Source organism: Humulus lupulus, chromosome X (genome assembly GCF_963169125.1).
Source record: "Humulus lupulus chromosome X, drHumLupu1.1, whole genome shotgun sequence".
In the NCBI taxonomy this organism is placed as follows: domain Eukaryota; kingdom Viridiplantae; phylum Streptophyta; class Magnoliopsida; order Rosales; family Cannabaceae; genus Humulus; species Humulus lupulus.
The window spans coordinates 223,967,209-223,987,305 of record NC_084802.1 but is presented as its reverse complement, the minus strand read 5'-3'; the positions used below and the strand labels follow the sequence as shown (position 1 = coordinate 223,987,305).

Genomic DNA, 20,097 nt, shown 5'->3' with positions numbered 1-20,097 from the left:
GCCTCCCTGGGTGGTCTGGTGACTTTGTGCCGAACTTAATCGCTGACGCAGGTCTCCTCCAGAGAGATCACTCCGGCGATTGCCGGTCCAATGGCTCCTGCTGGATAGGCTAGGAGTCCGCCTTTGGCGGTGACGATCTGAGCTTTCCCCTGGTGCCCTGCTACGCCGGGAAGGTCCAGCAGACGATGGGTTTCTCCTACTACTCCCATAGGCTGGGATGTCCCGGACTGGCCGAGGAGGAGACGGATATCTGATCAGAGATGGAGGATGCCTGACTGGAGAGGCGATCCTAGTTCCGTCTGGACGGATCAGGTTTGGTGGGGGCCTTTCGGCCCTGCCAACTTGCTGGTCCCGCGCCGGGCGATCTGGACGAGGCGCAGGAAGGTCTTCGGGGACGGGCTGACGTCGTGGGCCCTCCCCGGATCTTCTTCGGGAATTTCCTCGAGCTCCTCTGGGCGTCCTCGAGGATGGCTGAGAGCTAGGAGTTGATGTCCTAACCGAACGGCTGTATTGTTGTTGTCTGGTCCCAGGCATTTCCCCGAAGTTTGCCTCTCGATGCTGCGATGAAGGGGTGGAGTTGGCTGCTGGAAGCCTATCCGAACGGCTATGCCTAGACCGATTACCCCAGCGAGACTTAGGAGCCTCACCTTGCCTCTCTCCAACGTTAACGTTGGTTGTGAGAGGGGGTAGTCGGGCTAGGATATCCTAGATTTGCTGACTAGATATTGCTAACTGGCTCCTCAGCTGAGCGTTCTCCATCTCCACCGCAGTATAATAACACGGGTTCGGATTAGGTGGCCGGGGCGCCGAACTACCAGTATCGTCTTGGCCCGCCGGCTGCTTTCCTGGACGCTGCTGGACTTTAGGAATTTGTTCATCAGGGATGGCGGTATGATGAGCCTCCTGCCCATCATGTTGTTCTGTCTCGTTGCCATGCCTGGATCGAGTAGTTACCATAGTTGGATGTTTGCAGCAGCACTAATCGAACTTGCTCTCAATGAAAGCACCAAACTATTGACGCGGTTCTTCGCCAACAGGTAATTAAGAGAAAGAGAGAAAAGGATTAGTGCCAAATATAGAACCGTAACAGATATAAGATCTTAGTGAATGAAATAGGCGACTCAAGACACGTTTTTAAGTGGTTCAAAGGTTAAAATCCTTCTACTCCACTAGTCAATATTACTGATATATTTTGGGTATTTGGTTACAAAGTATATCTCTCCAGAGACTATTTTTCCCAACCCCTATCAACTCCCAGGGTCTCCATATTTATAGGAGAAGGCACTTGGAAGTTGGTAAGGAGGTCATCCCGTGACCTTCTTATTTGTCATATCAACTCTGTGACATTCATGATTAATTCCTAAACCTGACACATAAGTATGGTCAAATCGATAGGTAAAGAGATAATGGGCCGCACGGCCCAACCCAGCCGTGGGTGTCTGAACACGCACGTTCCTACTGCGTGTCCGAGAAGTCAGGGAGATATCAGACACGTGATGTCAGATAGATGCACGTTTATCTTGCGTGTGTTGACTTTACAAGGGGTCATAGCCTCCATATCTAGCTCGTACCACGAGCTGCGCATCTGACCCGACCTTCGGCCTTCCGATTCCTTGCTCTAGTCTTGGAGAGTCTTGGCGAGTCCTTGAGGATTCCTCAAGCTAAAGGGGGGTACGACCTCAAGACAGGAGCTCCGGTCTGGGGGATGTTTATGGACTAACCATGATTAGTCCGAAGCTCGGCCTGCCAATCAGCTCGTGGGAAAATCAGGGCGTACAGACTCTGAAACTATATTTTTGGGATCCCAATGTATATATTAAACGTTCTAGTGAAACGTTACATCTTAGCCAAAAATTTTAATCCCTAAACCGCTAATCATGCTTAGTTATACGATTTTGGCCAAATGACTCGATTAGCGAGTATAGCACTATTTACAAGGCACACCGTAATGATCCCTGGAGTTGGGGCGTTACAATGCCCTTGTCCGATCCGTATATCTTGTAAAAGACTTGATTGGATGGACAAGTTAGCCAGTTTACCAATGACTACTTCTATTCCGGCATTGATCAGTTCTTACTGTAGCGACTTTTCTATTCCCGCTAACGCTGCTAGATTTTCATAATTCTTTCGACTTAGCGCATCTGCAACTACGTTTGTTTTTCCCGAGTGGTATATGATTTCACAGTCATAATCCTTTACTAGTTCTAACCACCTACGCTGCCTCATGTTGAGCTCCTTTTGTGTGAAGAAATACTTTAAGCTCTTGTGGTCCGTATAAATCTCACATCGTTCTCCATAAAGATAGTGGCTCCAGATTTTCAATGCAAAGACCACAGTTGCCAACTCCATATCGTGCGTTGGATAGTGTTGCTCATATTCCTTCAGCTGCCTTGAGGCGTAGGATATTACTTTGTCATTCTACATCAACACACAACCCAAACCTTGCTTTGATGCATCACAATATACTATAAACTTGTTGTTGGGTGTTGGTACACAAAGTACTGGTGCTGAGCATATCTTATCCTTAAGTAACTGGAAGCTCTCTTCACATCTATTCGTCCAGTTGAACTTTTGCTATTTTCGGGTCAGGTTGGTAAGCAGTGTGTCTATCTTAGAAAAGCCTTCTACAAATCTCCGATAATAGCTTGCTAGCCCGAGAAAACTTCTAACCTCTGACGCTTACTTAGGTCTTGGCTAATCATTCACAGCCTCTACCTTAGTTAGGTCTACAACAACTCAGTCCTTGGATACTATGGTCTTAGGGATTCCATGCAGTCTTACTATTTCTTGAACATAAATGTCTGCATATTGATCTGTTGTGTATGTAGTCTTGACAGGTAGGAAGTGAGCTGACTTGGTTAGTTTATCTATTACTACCTAAACCAAGTTGTGCTGCTTATTTGTTCATGGAAGTCCTGTCACGAAATCCATGGCTATGTCGTCCCACTTCCATTCTAGAATACTAAGCGGTTGCAATAAGCCTGTAGGCCATTGATGTTCTGCTTTCACTTGCCGGCATACTAAGCATTTAGACACATACTCCGCTATATCTTTCTTCATTCCTGGCCACCAATACAGTGCTTTAAGATCGTGAGTAATCTTATTCGACCGTGGGTGAACTGAGTATGGGGTATTGTGCACTTCTTCTAAAATCTTCATCTTAACCCCTTGATCATTCGGCACGCATACCCGATCCTTATATCTCAAGAACCCCTACCCTGATATCGAGAAATCCGTGGCCTTGCCTTCTTTAACTGCAGCTATGTGAGATACTAGTGTGTCATCATGCCCTTGCCCAATCTGTATATCTTCTAACAGACTTGACTGGATGGACAAGTTAGCCAGTTGACCAATGACTACTTCTATTCCGACATTGATCAGCTCTTGCTGTAACGACTTTTCTATTCCAGCTAACGCTGCTAGAGTTCCATAGCTCTTTCTACTTAGCGCATCTGTAACTACGTTTTCCTTTCCCGGGTGGTATAGGATTTCGCAGTCATAATCCTTCACTAGTTCTAACCACCTACGTTGCCACATGTTGAGCTCCTTCTGTGTGAAGAAATACTTTAAGCTTTTGTGGTCCGTATAAATCTCACATCGTTCTCCATAAAGATAATGGCGCCAAATTTTTAATGCAAAGACCACCGCTGTAACGACCCAAATTTGCTAATCGGGCTTAGGGCCTTGGTTAGTGTGCCTGGAGGGCAATAAGTGGTTTAATATGCTTATACATGGATTTATGTGAATATATGATTATGATTCATGTTTAATTGAGTTAAATGTGCATGTGGGCCCCGTCTAGATATTAGGGCCATAAGTGTGATAAATGTTATATATGTGATATGTCTGTGCAGCACGATCCGAGACAATCATGGGGAGCACTTAGCCAGAGAGTCACAATGGGGTTGAGATTCGGATTTGGGGTGAGTCGAGGGGTAATTTGGATACTAGGTGTGTTATGGGATTATCGGGACATGAAAATAAATATTTGGAGATATATTTGAGGATAGAATGTCTAGGCGGGAATATTTGGGAAATTTACCATTTTGCCCTCGAGGACGTTTTGGTACCCCGAGCCTTGAGGTAACCACATAGACTTAAGTGAATAAAACAAAATGGAGGAATAGTTCAGAAACTTTAGAAACCGACTCATACTTCCTCCCAACTGAAGATAGCTCTTACTTCTCTCTCTCTTTCACTCTCTAAGGAAAATTCAAGGGAAACTTAAGGGAAATCAAGTTAAAGCTAAAGGTTCTCAGCTGGGGAAATTTAAAGGAACTTGAAGCTTGAAGATTGTGGCATAGGGGGAACTGGTTCAGAAGCTTAATTCAGTAAGAGGTAAGTTCTAATTATTAAGATTTGGTCTTGAATTTCTGCTGGTTTTGAGGATTGCATGTTAGTCAAGCTTGGTCTACTTTTGGGTGCCTTAGCTGAGTTTTGGAGCAGATTTATGGTGGGTTTTAGTGTTGATATTGAGCTGGTATACATGTGTTATTTATCTGGGTTTGTTAAGTAGGCTTTGAATGAGTTAGCTTGAGGAAAAGGTAGGGAAGAAGATGGAAAATTCTGGGTTTGGAGGTGAGAGTCGCGGCCCTAGGAGGGGTGCGTGCGCGGCCCGTGTGCGTGCGCGGCCATGGGAGGCCGAGAAGCTCATGCGCGCCGCGGTGCCTGGTGGGCGCACCGTGGCCCGTGTGGGGGTCAGTGTGGTGCTAGCCTCTGTTTCGAGGCTAGCCGCGGCTCTTGTGGGTGGGGCCGCGGCCCTTAGTGCCAGTTTGAGTTTTTAAGGGTATTTTAGGCTTGGAAACTCAAGGGGTAAGGCTCGGGATAGATTTGATCACCCGGATTGATAGAATTCAAGGACCCGGAGGTTAGGGTTATGGCTTGAAGTTATTTATTAGATTAGAATTTAATGGATGGACAATGTTATGTGCTGTGACTAGGGTTTCGGCGAGGCCCACGTTAGAGGACTGTGCTCGGGGCATCGGTGCTCAGAAAGCTCGGAACTCAGGTAAGAAAACCCTTGTTCCCATAGAGCTTGTGTGCAGGGCTGAGCCAATGTGTTTGAATGGAATTGATATGTAGGGCTAAGCCTAATATGTTAGAACTGCAGGGCGTAGCCCTTTATCTGTTAATGCTGGAGTTCTGTACTTGCTTGTTATATCATGTGTGTTATTTTATGAGTGAACGGCAAGAGCCAGGAACGGTGTAGACCGAGAACGGCGAAGGGCCGGGAACGGCGCTGGGCACGTTGAGTGCAAGGCCGAGAACGGCAAAGGGCCGGGAGCAGTGTTGAGCACGTAGAGCGCGAGCTGCCAGGGCAGGTCCCTAAAAGGATACCTGGGATATCCTTACGACGTAGTCTGCGAACCCAGGGCTTAGTAAATGCCTGGGACAGCTAGGCCGTATGTGTTTAGCCCATTGGTGGCCTGTTATATGCTTGGTATATGTGTTGCATATGTTATCTGTTTGTGGGTTTTCTTGCTGGGCTTCGGCTCACAGATGCTCTGTGGTGCAGGTAAGGGTAAAGAGAAGGTCAACCAACCTTGAGTACAGCAAGCGTGAGGCGGCGTGTACATGTTTGGCCAGCTTGGCTGTCACAGCCAGAGGATTTTGGGAGATGCTTGTAGATAAACCTAGATTTTGTCGTCTAGTCGACTTGGTTCAGCTTATATGTTGTAAATATTTCCAAACTGTATTTTGGGATCCCAACTGTAAAACTTTTATGATTTACCATGAAAATTACTATTTCTAATGTTTTTCCTTTGTTTATGGCTTAATTACACTGTTTGATTTAAAACCTCGATTAGCGAGTTGAAGGCACGTTTTTTTAAACTCACTTAGTAACGGCTCTAAGGAAGTAGGGCGTTACAACCGCTGCCAACTCCATATCATGCATTGGATAGCGTTGCTCGTACTCCTTCAGCTGCCTTGAGGCGTAGGCTATTACCTTGTCATTCTGCATCAGCACATAACCCCAACCTTGCTTTGACACATCACAGTAGACTACAAACTTGTCGTTGGGTGTCGGTACACAAAGTACTGGTGCTGAGCACAACTTATCTTTAAGCAACTGGAAGCTCTCTTCACACTTATCTGTCCAGTTGAATTTCTGTTGTTTCTAGGTCAGGTTGGTAAGTGGAGTGACTATCTTAGAGAAGCCTTCTTCAAACCTCTGATAGTAGCCTGCTAGCCCCAGAAAACTTCTTACCTCTGACGCTTATTTAGGTCTTGGCCAATCCTTCACAACCTCTACCTTAGATGGGTCTACTGCAACCCCGTCCTTGGATACTATGTGACCGAGGAACGCTACTTGCGAAAGCCAAAATTCACACTTCTTGAACTTGGAGTAAAGTTGATGTTCCTTTAGTCGTAGCATGGTCATTCTTAAATGTTCCTCGTGCTCAACTTTGTCCTTTGAATACACCAGAATATCGTCGATGAACACTACGACGAATTTGTCCAAGTGATCCTTGAAGACCCTATTCATTAAATCCATAAATACAGCTGGAGCATTGGTAAGACCAAAAGTCATAACTAAAAACTCGTAATGTCCATAACGAGTTCTAAAAGCTATCTTGGGAATATCCTCTTTCTGTACCTTGAGCTGGTGATACCCAGACCGTAGATCAATCTTTGAAAACACGGTCGCTCCTCAGAGTTGATCAAATAAGTCGTCAATCCGGGGTAGCGAGTACTTGTTCTTAATCGTCACCTTATTCAGCTCACGGTAATCTATACACATTCGCATGCTTCCATCCTTCTTCTTCACAAATAAAACCGGTGCTCCCCATGGCGAATGGCTTGGTCTAATGAAACCCAAGTCTAAAAGTTCTTGTAACTGCATCTTTAACTCCTTGAGTTCGGTCGGTGCCATCTGGTATGGTGCCTTTGAGATAGGCTTAGTGCCTGGTACTAGTTCGATTGTGAAGTCAATTTCCCAAGTCAATGGCAACCCTGGTAAGTCGTCAGGAAATACTTCTGGGAATTCCTTTACAATGCGGACGTCTACAACCTTTAGTGGTGTTTCCTTTACCACATCCATGACGCTGGCTAAGAATGCGTGACATCATTTTTCTATCATCCTCTGAGCTTTGAGGGACGAAATAAGCGACGTACGTAGTCTTGAAACTTTTCCCATATAGCATTGTCTCTGACCGTCATGAGTCTCGAATGTCACTTGCTTGCGTTTGCAGTCGATGGTTGCGCCATGCCTTGCTAACCAATCCATGCCCAGTATCACGTCGAAGTTTTTGATCTCTAGTTCTATCAGGTCTCCTTCTAGTTCTACGTCCTCAATTTTGATTGGTACGCCTTGTACTATCCGTGATGATAGGACTACTTCACTCGAAGGCAATTCTGTTACAAACCTAGTTCTAAATCTTTCACAAGGTTTGTCTAATTTCTATATCATTCCTAACGAGATATATGAGTGAGTGGCTCCCGAATCAAATAATATTGTACATACATTATTGAGGATAGGAATCTGCCCTGTGACCACTTTATTGCTAGCGTCAGCTTCTCCCTGGGTTAAGGCAAAGACTCTGGCAGGAACCATCTTGTTGTCCCTTTTCTCCTCTGGCTTGAGCTGGGGACATTCCCTCTTCCGGTGACCTTCCTGACCACAATTGAAGTATCCCTTGATGTTTGGACGACATTCACCATAATGTTTCTTTTGGCACTTAGAGCACTGCAGGTATTCTACATAACCCGACTTGCTACCTCCATTGTTTGTCAGTGCTGTTTTATCGTTGTCGGACTGCTTATTGTCGGGATGCCTTCTCTTCTGGCCATTATTATTGCTATGTTAATGGCTATTTTTGTGGTTGTTCCGACCATTCTGAGGTTGACTCTGCTGTTTAGGCTCAGGCTTACTAGCTTCCTCCTTACTAACATTTGCCTGAAGCCTTTCTACTTCTATAGCCGTTTCAAAAACATCAACATAAGTAGTAGTTCCAGGGTTTGCTAGCTTAACCCCTAGCTCAATCTTTGGTCTAAGTCCTCTAACGAACTTGGTAACCCTTAGAAAGTCAGTTGGAACCAACTCTGGTGCAAACTTGGCTAATCGGTTGAACTGCCGAGCATACTCTGCTACCGTCAAGCTGCCCTACTTCCGACTAGTGACCTCCTCGACCCGTGTAGCGATGACTTCCGAGTTGTAGTACTTTTTGTGGAACAGCTCCACAAATCTGGTCCATGTCATGGTGGCGATGTTGTGAGTCTGTTGTACTAGGTCCCACCATATTCTAGCATCCTTCTTAAGCATAGACGAAACGCAGGATATGCTGTCCGCGTTGCCGAGATTCATGTGTGCTAGGATCGGCTCTACATTTCTGAGTCATTCTTCTGCCTCGAAGGGGTCAGCTGTCCCTTCAAAGTTTGGAGCGTGTTTCTTATGAAATTGCTCGTAGATTGGCTCCATGTACTAAGTTGGGTATGGCGCATAGTTCATCATTGGCCATCCCCTATAAGGACCTACTTGATGGGGTGCTTGAGCAATTTGCTGAAGATACGGTTGCGGCGGAGGTTGAGGCTGAGTCTGAGTCTGTGGCTGCGGCTGAGCCTGTTGTCAATGTTGCTGCAGTAATTCCCCAACTTATTGTCGAAGTCTGACAATTTCTGCAATGTTGTCAACCGGCGGCGGCGGTGCACTTCGGTTAGCAGCAGTAGTGGTGGCACGCGCTCCCCTCCTGCGAACTGGAGGGGCTTCATTAGTCTCAAGAGCGACACTGGAGGCATTAGCATTGGTGTGTGCAGATCTTCTGAGCGACATTTTTAGCAAAGTTCTAACAGTCGAGAAAAATCGTGTTAGAACTTACCCTAATAGGCTCTAAGGCAAAAGCTTAATCTAAGCAAACATAACTCGGACCTATTAGTTATGATTTCTTATGAAAAATTATATAAGCCTTCCTTATAATTAGGGTGTGTTTCTACACTTAGAAAAATAAGCCATTTTTATTATTTTCTACGTCTATTTCTAATCATCCTATATGACTTAATGCTCAGGCTCGAAACTCATCGTTGTTCCAAAGTTAACCATATTGAGAGAGGGTTGGGATCAGTAAAATCGTTCCCACTACTATGACCCCCTAACTCTCAATATAGAACTTGGTCCATTGATTTGTATCCACCCTCACCGAACTTGGTCATTATTTATTAAATGTATTATTTATTATGATTGTAAAAGAAAATCAAACTCATACATGTCATTCAAAAATAACAATAATATTCATTTGGAAAAAAAGTTTTCACTATATACAATCATAAATGCAAAATAAATAAATAAATAAACTAATCTAAAAATCAGGATCTTCTACATCTTACCCTTCATCTAGCATATCATCATCTATCTCCTCCTAATCATCATAATCTTGAGCCTCAAAATTTCCTCGGGGAAGATTCGTAAATATTCTATGTTTTTGCTCGTTAGTGAATTGGAATTTCATCTTAGAGGTGAACCTAAGTATGAGAAAATAATATCTCATAGCTACCAGTAATTCATCTTCATCATCTATAGTCTCCCATATTTCTTCTAAAGCTGAAATTACAGTGGGATAATTTTTAAAAAGTCTAATCACTAAAACATATTGCTTCGTAGCTCTCATCATGATTTGCTTAGTTGTTTGGAGGTGAACTATCTCCTTGTGGAATAAGAGTAATCTCCGAGTGATTCTTTCTAACACTCCTACTGTATTCCTTGGCTTTCTAATTCTTTTCAAGACCTTAATGGCTCGGATATCCTCATAGGTCAAGGCTCCATCCATTCTTAACTGAAAACATAAGGCTAAAATGTTAGCTAAACACATCAACATAATAACTATAACATAAACACTTACATTGGAGGTTAGATTCGGAGCTTGAGCATGTGTATTAAGGAGAACTTCATGCAAATGAACCGTTGCTCTGATACCAACTGTAATGACCCAACTATTTCTAAGACCTTGGACCATTAAAACTACTAGACATAGCTACTATTCTTGAGAAAACATACATAAGAAATAATCATAACTTTATTAAAACCCCAAAATAAATATTGTGCAAATTACAAAATATGTTGTAAAATATGATATGGGTACCCATTGTTTAATAAAACATAAACATTAATTCAATTGTTTAAAAAAACTAAATGCGGAATTACAAAAGAAACATAATTCAAAAGACTATATAACGTCATCCTCGATCAACACGCAGTCCATTCATCCTTAACACACAAGCCAAGCTGCCAAGAATCCTTCCGCCTTCCATATTTATTTTCCTACATCACACTAAAAATAAAGGAGTGAGCCTAATGCCCAGCAAGGAAAATCTACTAAAAACATACATCATAATTCATAAGCATAAGACTATATCATATACTATAAAAACATATGACTATCAAAAACATATATCATATAGGATTACAATGGCCATCATACTTCTTGGGCCTTGTTAGCTAAGCAAGTCATATGCCCATAAATTTGTGGGGCTTGCTAGCTAAGCAAGTCATATGCCCATAAATTCTTGGGGCTTGCTAGCTAAATAAGTCATATGCCCAAGGACTATAAAACATATTCTTGGGGCTTGTTATCTAAACAAGTCATATGCCCAAGGACTACAATACATATACATATACATATCATAACATAAGCATACATACACATAAAATCTATCCTATTTTCCTTACCAAAAGCCGGGATATTTGGAAACAAGAACGGGATTAGAGCACTCCTATAAACCAACAGTAAAATGGTGAAAATCTCTAAAGAATAAAGACGAAAAGAGAACTAAACCATCAAGAAGAAACTTACCAAGAAGAACTCTTTAAGTTTCAAGAACTTAAATACCTAATCAAGAATCATAAACAAGAGTTAGGATCTGACTAAAAGAAAACTATAGAACCATAAAGAATAAACTTAGGAATAAGAATACCTTGGTTGATCTTACGGATTGATCTAAACCTCAATACCGAAATCACTATATCTCACTTCCCAAGTGTTTAGATTAGCTTATAATGATAAAATTTTTATCCCAAACCCAAGTGTATCTCTCTATAGTAACACTAGCACCTTAGAGGCTCTGATCAAATGCTTGAAGAATGAAGAAAATGGCTGAGCACTAGGTCCTATTTATAGAGTTCAAGGAGTGAAACTAACCCCTTTTAATTTGAATAAATAAATGAATTTAAAATGAAAAATATTTGAATTTTCGTTCAACTGACGCCCAAAACTCGGTCAAAATCATTCAAAGGCAGGTTTAAGTGGTTAAGGCTATTTTTAAAATTGAAAAACCAAACTTTAAAAAATACACACATGGAGCCGATATATCACCCCCCATAGGCGATATATCGCCTCCCCCTGTATTCCCGAGCCTCGTTCGATCGTTCGTGCAAAGTTGACGTGTTTTCTGTATCATCCGTAGGCGATATATCGGCCTCTATGCTGCGATATATCAGCATACGTTGTTATATCAAACACGTAATTGCACTTTTTCAACATAATTTGAATTAGATAAACAGCTTTGACTGAGTCATAATACGATCCTAACAGCTGCTGGAAGGTTCTAGAGCTTCTAGATCTTTCTTTTATTAAAACTATTAATCAAAAATACTTAATTTCCTTAATAATCATGATTATGACAAGTGTCATGCTCTTAATGGTTCTATCTAAACCTTAGGTTATAATAAATAATATATCTAGGACTAGCAATATTAATCAAACCTTATGTTATAATTAATATTCTTAAACTATAGGTTAAACTTATAAAATCTATAACTGTTGTTATGAGTTTCCAACTAAGTCCCGACTTGAACCAAAATCCACGGTAACTAACATACTATAAACTAATACTAACTACTACTGCTACTACTATTGCTACTACTACTACTACTACTACTACTACTACTACTACTACTACTATCTAGCTAGCTAAGTAAATAATCTGGGACACTACATCTTCATAGTGTTTTCAAGTTCATCATTCTTTTTCTGTAAGGATTTGTTATTGCTTGCCATTAAGTGATTATCAGAACAAACCTTTAACCATTGATCATACATATCTTTGTACGATTCTTTCAAAGAATCATCATCCAGATCAGACTCATTGGATTCACATTCAGAGTTTTCTTCCTGAATTGTGTTGTTCAGACAAACAAGCCTTTTATTAACCTGCGAATTTATAGTTAATCCAGAAATAACAGTGGTTAAGGCAAGGTTTGAGTTATCTTCTTCATCGTTACTTTCAGAGTCTTGATCACTCAAAGTAGCTGCCATTACCTTTTTATTTTTCTTTAGTGTATTGGCACATTCATATTGAATATGACCAAATCCTTCACACTCCCAGTATTGCACACCTCTTTTATTGCTATTGTCAAAAGGTTTAGAGAAATGGTTACCTTTGAAAGATTTGAACGTGAATTTTTTGTTACCAATCTTTTTCATGTATTTTTGAAATTTTTTGGTCAACAAAGCCATCTCATCTTCATCATCATTTTCATCTAAATCTTTCATCTTTAATGATTTGAGAGCAAATGATTTTTCTTTGGGAGCACTTGGTTTTTCCTTTTGGCGGATTTGCTGATTGAGTTCAAAAGTTTGCAGTGAACCCATCAACTCCTCTACTTTCATTGTGTCAAGATCTTTTGCCTCCTCGATTGCTGTGAGCTTAGTTTGAAACCTGTCAGGAAGCACTCTAACAATTTTTCGAACTAACACATTATTTTCTAATTTTTCACCCAAGGCAAAATATTCATTAGCAATGCCAACTAGTCTTTCATAGAAATCAATGAGAGACTCAGATTCTGTCATTCTAAGATTTTCAAATCTTATAGTTAACATAACAAGCCTAGAACGCTTGACATCAACAGTTTCTTCAAATTGTGCTTGAAGGATTTCCCAAGCTTCTTTGGCAGATTCACAGGAGGAGATTAATTTTATGTATCATTCACTAACTCCATTAAAGATAGCATGTAAGACTTTGTTGTTATAACTAGACAATTTATCTTTAGCATCAGTCCAGTTAAGTTAAGATTTTACCTTTGTTACATCATTTGATTCAGTTAGAAGTGTCGAACCGGTTAAGATTGATCTCCACGCCTTTTCTTCTTGTGATTTAATAACGACCTTCATTCTAACTTTCCAATAAGGATAGTTAGAATCATTCAATAAGGGATGATGTGTTATTGAGCCACCTTCTTCAAAGAAAGACATAACAAACAAACGAACGGAATACCACAAGATCTCACTAAAAGATTAGAGACATGCTCTAATACCAATTGAAATTCCGTATTTTAATATTACCAAGTGATTTAAAATAAACAACTTAATTAAATGTGGAATACTTATTAAGTTGTTTAGACGGATTCCAGTTTTGTTAACACTACTTATGCAACTGTTTAAACAGAAATAGAAAATCAGGTAAAATTCAACACACAAGAATTTTTACGTGGTTCAGAAATCCTTTCAGATAACCTACATCCACGGGGCCACGCCCAGAGAATAAACCAATTAGTAAAGAAATAATGTGTACAAAAGCATTGACTTAAACAATGTAAGACTCCCTCTTAAAATATTGCCGCAATCTTGTTGTACTCTTTTCTACGAATCTGGTTTTGATGAAACACTGATTCTCTTGAAATCCCTTCAAAGAATAGCGAGTGCTCACTTCCTCCCGAAGTGAGACTTGGATAGAATCATCTCCTAAAGATCCTTATGAACACGTTCACAATAGACACTAGTTGTTTACAATGGGCTAGATAGATCTCCACAAGTACACTCAGCACTCTCACAAAGATTAAGGTGAACAAACTTAATCTTTACAAATAAAACACTCTTCAAAATAACATAATGTTTACAAATTTTCCAAATGGAAGAGGTGAAGTTTCCAAAGGCCTTGGCAAGGTATTTATAGGAAAAGAAATCGTCCAAGGCCATCATTTTCTGAGATCTTTGTAATCAATTTGCAAATTCTTTTGATTTAAGAAATCAGTCTGCCAAATGAATTATATATCGACTAAAAATGAAACTCATGACTCAATAACGCCATTAGATTTATCTGGTAGAACAAATATAGTCATTTCTTTTGACCATGTTCATTTTTAAATCTTTCTATATTCCAGAATGAACACAATCCCTAAAATATTATCAAGATAATTGAAATACATATTTTTACCAAATAAAATTTATATGAGATAAATATGGTAAAAAAATATATTCACAGTAAAATATATTTTTACACTAAAAAATCAACCTAATCAATTAATGATTAAATCATGAATCAATAAGGATATGCTACTAATTTTCCTCAATAATTTTAAAATATTATGTCTAAATTAAAGTTAGTCAATAAAAGGTTTTACAAATATTATACACTATATAACAATGACAAAATGCTTAAATGTTTAATTACCTTGAGACAAACTACAACATTTTTTTTTTGACAAAATATTATAATACGTTTTGGTAATTAGCATTTTATTTACTCAAAAAACAAAAAAGTAGTCTATATATATATATATATTTATAGTTTGCAGTCGCAATTGCAGTCAGAGACAGGATAGTTATGTTTAATCATTAAAGATTAAACCGGGTTGTAGTTGGAGCAATGCGAGGAGGATTAGTGAGCATGTGAACCACTTCTCTCATGGTGGGCCTAGCAGAACTTTCATCTTGAACACACATCATGGCAATCTTAAACAGATGAATGACACCTGTCAGTGAGGGGTTGTGAAGCCTAGGATCCACCACTGCCAGAACCGAAGCCTGATCGGACGGCTGAGCTAGTTCCGACGTAGTCTTACCGACCCATCGCACAATGTCCACTCCGTCCCCGAAATCCCCGACGGGTCTCCTTCCAGCAATCAGCTCCAACAACACCACTCCGAAGCTGTACACGTCACTTTTCTCGTCCACTTTCAGCGTATAAGCGTACTCTGTCATCATCATCCAAGTCAAGTCAATTAATAAGTCAAATCAAAACCACCACAAGCCTCGCAACGCAACAACGTGGCATACAGTCATATTTTTGCAGCAATTACCGAGTCAAATATAATATAATTCCTTTCGTTATTTTGAAATTTTTTGGCTATTTATCATACTATAATAAATATGGTGTATTTTCAGAGTGGACTAAGAAAGAAGAGCCAACCTGGAGCAATGTAACCATATGAGCCAGCAATAGAAGACATGCACTCAGAAGCTCCTGCGTCCCTCAAAAACTTAGCAAGCCCAAAATCAGCAACATGGGCCTCCATATCAGAGTCCAGCAAGATATTATTGGACTTCACGTCTCTGTGGATGATCAAAGGCGAACAGTCATGGTGGAGATAACAGAGTCCTTTGGCTGCTTCAACAGCGATCTTGTACCTTGTCTCCCACTCTAAACGTCCTCCTTTTGAACCATGCAGTAACTCCCCCAAGCTCCCATTAGGCATGTACTCGTACAGCAACAAATTCGTGTCTTTATTCGAAACGTAACCCAAAAGCCTCACAATATTCCTGTGCCTGATTTGCCCCAGCGTTTGAATTTCGGCCGAGAACCCATGATCGGACCCCCCGCGACCATACAGTTTCTTGATCGCTACTTCAGCGCCGTAAGGCAACGACCCACGGTAAACAATCCCTGCACCACCTTTGCCTATGATGTTTTCTTCCTTAACGCACTCGAGTACGTCCTCGACTTTGAAATCGAGCCGCTGGAAGGCGGTGAGCTTCCACGCCCTGGATTTTTGAAGCTTCTTCTTACGTATTCGGTACAGTGTGAGGAGAACCACTAGAAGGCCAGTGGCGAGGGCGATGAGAGTGATGCTGAGCTGGGTTGGACTCAAGACCCTCTTGCCTCCACTCGGGGCTCCGGCTCCATTCCGTACAGATGGACACAGGGGATGACGTGGCGGACAGAGATTTGGGTTCCCAACAAACGACGTGTCGTTGAATACCATAAACTGTCCATCTACTGGAACTCCGCCAATGAAATCGTTGTAAGAGAGATCAAGAGTAGTGAGACTCGTCATGGATCGGATTTCGTCGGGGATTTGGCCAGTGAGATGGTTTTTGGAGAAGTTTAGAATACTTAAATCACTGAGCTTAGATATCCCTCTAGGGACTTCACCGACCAAACTGTTCTCGCTAAAATCAATGGCATTGAGGGAAGCACAACTCGAAATTGATATCGGAATTTCACCGCTAAGATTATTGGCACTGACATTGATCCTCGTTAACGCACTTAAACCAAATAACTCACTGGGAATTTCACCATACAACCTGTTATGTTCAATGGAAAGAATTTGCAAAATCTTGAGATTCCCAATCCCAGGAGGGATTTTCCCGGAAATCCAATTGTTGGAAAGCACCAAAAGCCCTAGCGAATCGCCCGACATTCGAGAGGGAAGTTCTCCGGACAGAAAATTATCATTGAGCTCAATAATGGTTACGTTAGGTAAATTGAAAATCCCAGTTGGAATGGTTCCATTGAAAAAGTTCTTACCAATTCGGATTTTCGTGAGCGATGTGCACTGCCCGAGTTCATCAGGAATCGTTCCGAAGAAAGAGTTTTGCATCAGAATGAGTGTCCTTAATCTTCCACCTTTGCACAAATCACGTGGAATGAGTCCAGTCAAGTGGTTGTTGGTAACGTCCAAGTCCAAAAGCTTTCCGTTTCGGCCAAGACTCTCCGGAAGATAAAACGTGAAGTTGTTATCCCATATCTGAAGCACCTCAAGATGTGGAAGCTCACCTATGAACTCGGGGATGGTACCAAAAAAACGGTTCCTGAACAGATTGATTAGCGTCAAGTTCTTCAACTCAGAGAAACTCGCTGGTATCTCTCCCGTCAGCTCGTTGATCGAGAGATCTAAAGACATCAGGCTCTCTAAACCAGAAAGCTCCGGAGGTATATGGCCTGTGAGACGGTTTATCTGTAAAAACAAAGAGTGCAAATTCTTCAACTGGCTCAGACTTATGGGTATCTCGCCGGTGAGGTTACAGCCACCCATATCCAACAGTTTAAGTGAGGTCATGGAACCCAACTCGGGAGGAATACCGCCATCGTAATTGTTATCGTACCCAACGTACATAAATTCGAGATTTTCCAACCGAGCAAAGCTGGCCGGGAACTTCCCGGTGAGGCTGTTACCATTGAGACCCAAATACTTCAAGCTCTTAATCTCGGAGTAGTTTTCCGGAATGTTTCCAGAGAAGTAGTTTCCACCGAGATGAAGATGCTTCAGTTTTTTAAGCCCAATAATCTCAATCGGTAATGGACCAGTGAAATTGTTGTCGTAAATGTCGATAACTTCTAGCTCCGTCATCCCGAGCGTGATTTCTCCAGGGAACATGCCGCTGAAGACATTGTTGGAGATGTTTAAATGCCTGAGGAACGTGAGGTTAGCCATCTCCGCCGGAAGTCTCCCGGTGAGATTGTCGCAGGCGATAGTGAGGTTCACGAGCTTGCTCAAACTCCCTATCTCCGGTGGTAAGTGACCGAACAGAGGGACGTTTGTAACGTTGAGTGCGGTCACACGTGACTCGTTGTCGCACGTGACTCCAGAAAAGGAACAGTACGACGAAGATGGTTTCCAATCGTCAAGTCCCGAACCTGTTGGGCCGGTCATGGCTGTCTTGAGCTTCAGTAGCACGTCCAGTTCACTGTTCCCAGAAGAACTAGTTGCTAAATATAAAAAACAAAGAAAAGAAAAGAGAATTTGACAGAAAAACCGGTCACCCATCATCATCATCATCATCATCATCTTTCTAGCCCAGCAGCCACTCCAAATTCGCCCGCTTCAGATTGAGATATGAAAAATAGAAGGTATCTGGCAAGTTGAAGAGGTTTGTACTTAGCTATGGCGCTACAAATGGTAGTAACCAGTAACTAGTCAGTATATATAAAAATTTAGTGGAATTAATAATTAATAAAAAGAAAAGTTGTTTAAGTTTAGCTTTAGAAAGAGAATCGAAGCTTTAAATTTAATAAACCAAAATTGGAAAGTGAAGGAAATAAAAAGAGACTGAGACTGAGTGAGTGTGTGTGTGTAAAAGAGTTGCATGAGGTTTCATGTCCTAGAGGGCTAAGGCCTGCAGTTTTCGAATGCGCGGTGGGTCCCACGTTACTGATTTCACGGTGATTTAACGTTATGTAACGTTTGTGTTTGTTCATTTTACTATTTTATCCATCGTCGTTCGTTTACGCTGATTGATGAATTTAAGGGCTAAAAAGGGAAAATAAAAAAGAAGTTAAACGGTGGACGTTAAGATTGATGAGGGGGATAGTACAACCCGCTGGTCTGTGATGGTACGCTGATAGATGTGGTTTGACGGCGTGATTTGGTTTTGTTTGAATTTCGAAGCGCATGATAATATATTGTTGGACTTGCAGACCTGTCTCTTCTACTCCTCCATCTATGTCTTTCTGCCAGTTGTTTTATGACGCATTAACTTATCATAATATTATTAATAAAATTATAATTCATTTTTTGCTAAACTAATAAAACATCACCCAATAATTTTATAAATCTAATTTTGTACTATTAATGTGTACATAATATTGAATGGATTTTGTTTCTGATTCTTGTATCCAATGCTTGACTTTCTGTGATTAAATTGGAATGGGCTTTTACTGGGCCCATTAAAGCAAAGGCCCTGGGTGTCTTTTCCCATACAGACAACTTTCCCCACTCTGACTCCATTTGGCTGTGAGCCGAAAGTCCACTCTTTTTGTATTATCCTATCTCTTTCTTTCTTTGTTTTACCAATCTGATTCTGGGTCCTTTAACTCATGTGCCCCAAACACCCCAAGTCCTCTCTCTCTCTCTCTCTCTCTCTCTCAAACTCATACGACCCTTCAGATTTCTTCCCACTTCACTTTTCAGACTTGTACTTTCTCATAATCCTATGCTCCGCTGTTCATGATAAGGTCTATGAACTCTTTTTTCCATTCAGATTCTAACTCACTCGTGTGCTGTGGACTTTGATTAAAAGAAAAGAAAACCTATTTTAGTATTATTAAATATAATTCTTTAATTCTAATAACACATTTTTATTTTATAAAACATACTAAAATTGATTTGCATATGATTTTGGTCAATTTTTTTAATAAGATTTATTATAATTAATTTAATTTAACTTTTTTATTTTTAAAATTAAAATAAAAATAATAATGAAAACATTAAACAAATAAATATAAGTTTAGTTTCAAAAATATATAATTTTTTTTTTATTAATTGTAGTAATATGCGGACAAGAATATAATTTTCCTTACCAAAGTCGAGTTAATTTTAGTCAACTTTATAAAATAAAAATGTTACAAATAATATTTTATTTTAGTTAATTATCTTTATAACAAAATAAAAAGGGGTTTTCATCGTTTTTATGGTGGGCGATGAAAGTGGTGGTAGAGGGTATAATGGTATAATTTGGGAGATGCACAAGTTTGTGTAAATCAAGTAGAAAGATGTAAAAGAATTTATTCTTTTTTTCTTCTTCTTCTTCTAAGTTAGAGAGAATAGATTCATATTCTCAAATAATGCGATAGTGGAGAATTCTGTATTAGAAGAATCTAACTCATTTTTTAGGGGAGAGAATAAAGATTAAAACTACCTTCTTTTTACTTCTACATGCAGAAATCAATTAATTTATTCACAGATTTGCATAACTTTTTCGATACTTCAATTCTCTCACGAAACTTAAATATTTATATATTTATAACTTTCCCGTGGCTGCTTTAGTGCTTCATAAGACTTGATTTAAGTGGCTGAATTATAAGTATTTTAGAATGTAATAACTTTCGCATATAGTATATATATATTAATATATATATATATATATGACAATTATACAGTAACTTCACTTTAAGCCTATCGGTAGGGTTCTCTGTGTTTCTCGACCCATGAATAGTTTTCGGTGCGATTTTTTTTTTATGACCGTGTATATTGTAGTTATTTAAAGCATCTTGCAAATTTTTAGAAAATTTCGAATAGTTTATAGTACCGAAAACTAGGTTCAAACATGTTGTTTTCCACGCGCATAAAAAAAATTAGTCAAGCGTGCAACAACATGTTTGAACCTAGTTTTCGGTACTGTAAACTATTCGGAATTTTTTAAAAATTTACAGGATATTCTAAATAGCTAC

At 40.2% G+C, this 20,097-nt stretch overlaps 1 protein-coding gene across 1 annotated transcript; it reads right to left on the bottom strand.

Annotated features, from left to right (window-relative positions):
* Positions 1-14,259: 14,259 nt before the first annotated feature.
* On the bottom strand, positions 14,260-17,966 carry LOC133803324 (receptor protein kinase CLAVATA1). Its single transcript, XM_062241322.1, has 2 exons — positions 15,118-17,966; positions 14,260-14,902 (listed from the first exon to the last, which is right to left on the bottom strand). The coding sequence occupies exons 1-2, from the start codon at positions 17,714-17,716 to the stop codon at positions 14,544-14,546; spliced, it is 2,958 nt and encodes a 985-aa protein (XP_062097306.1). The 5' UTR covers positions 17,717-17,966; the 3' UTR covers positions 14,260-14,543.
* Between the last annotated feature and the right edge of the window lie 2,131 nt (positions 17,967-20,097).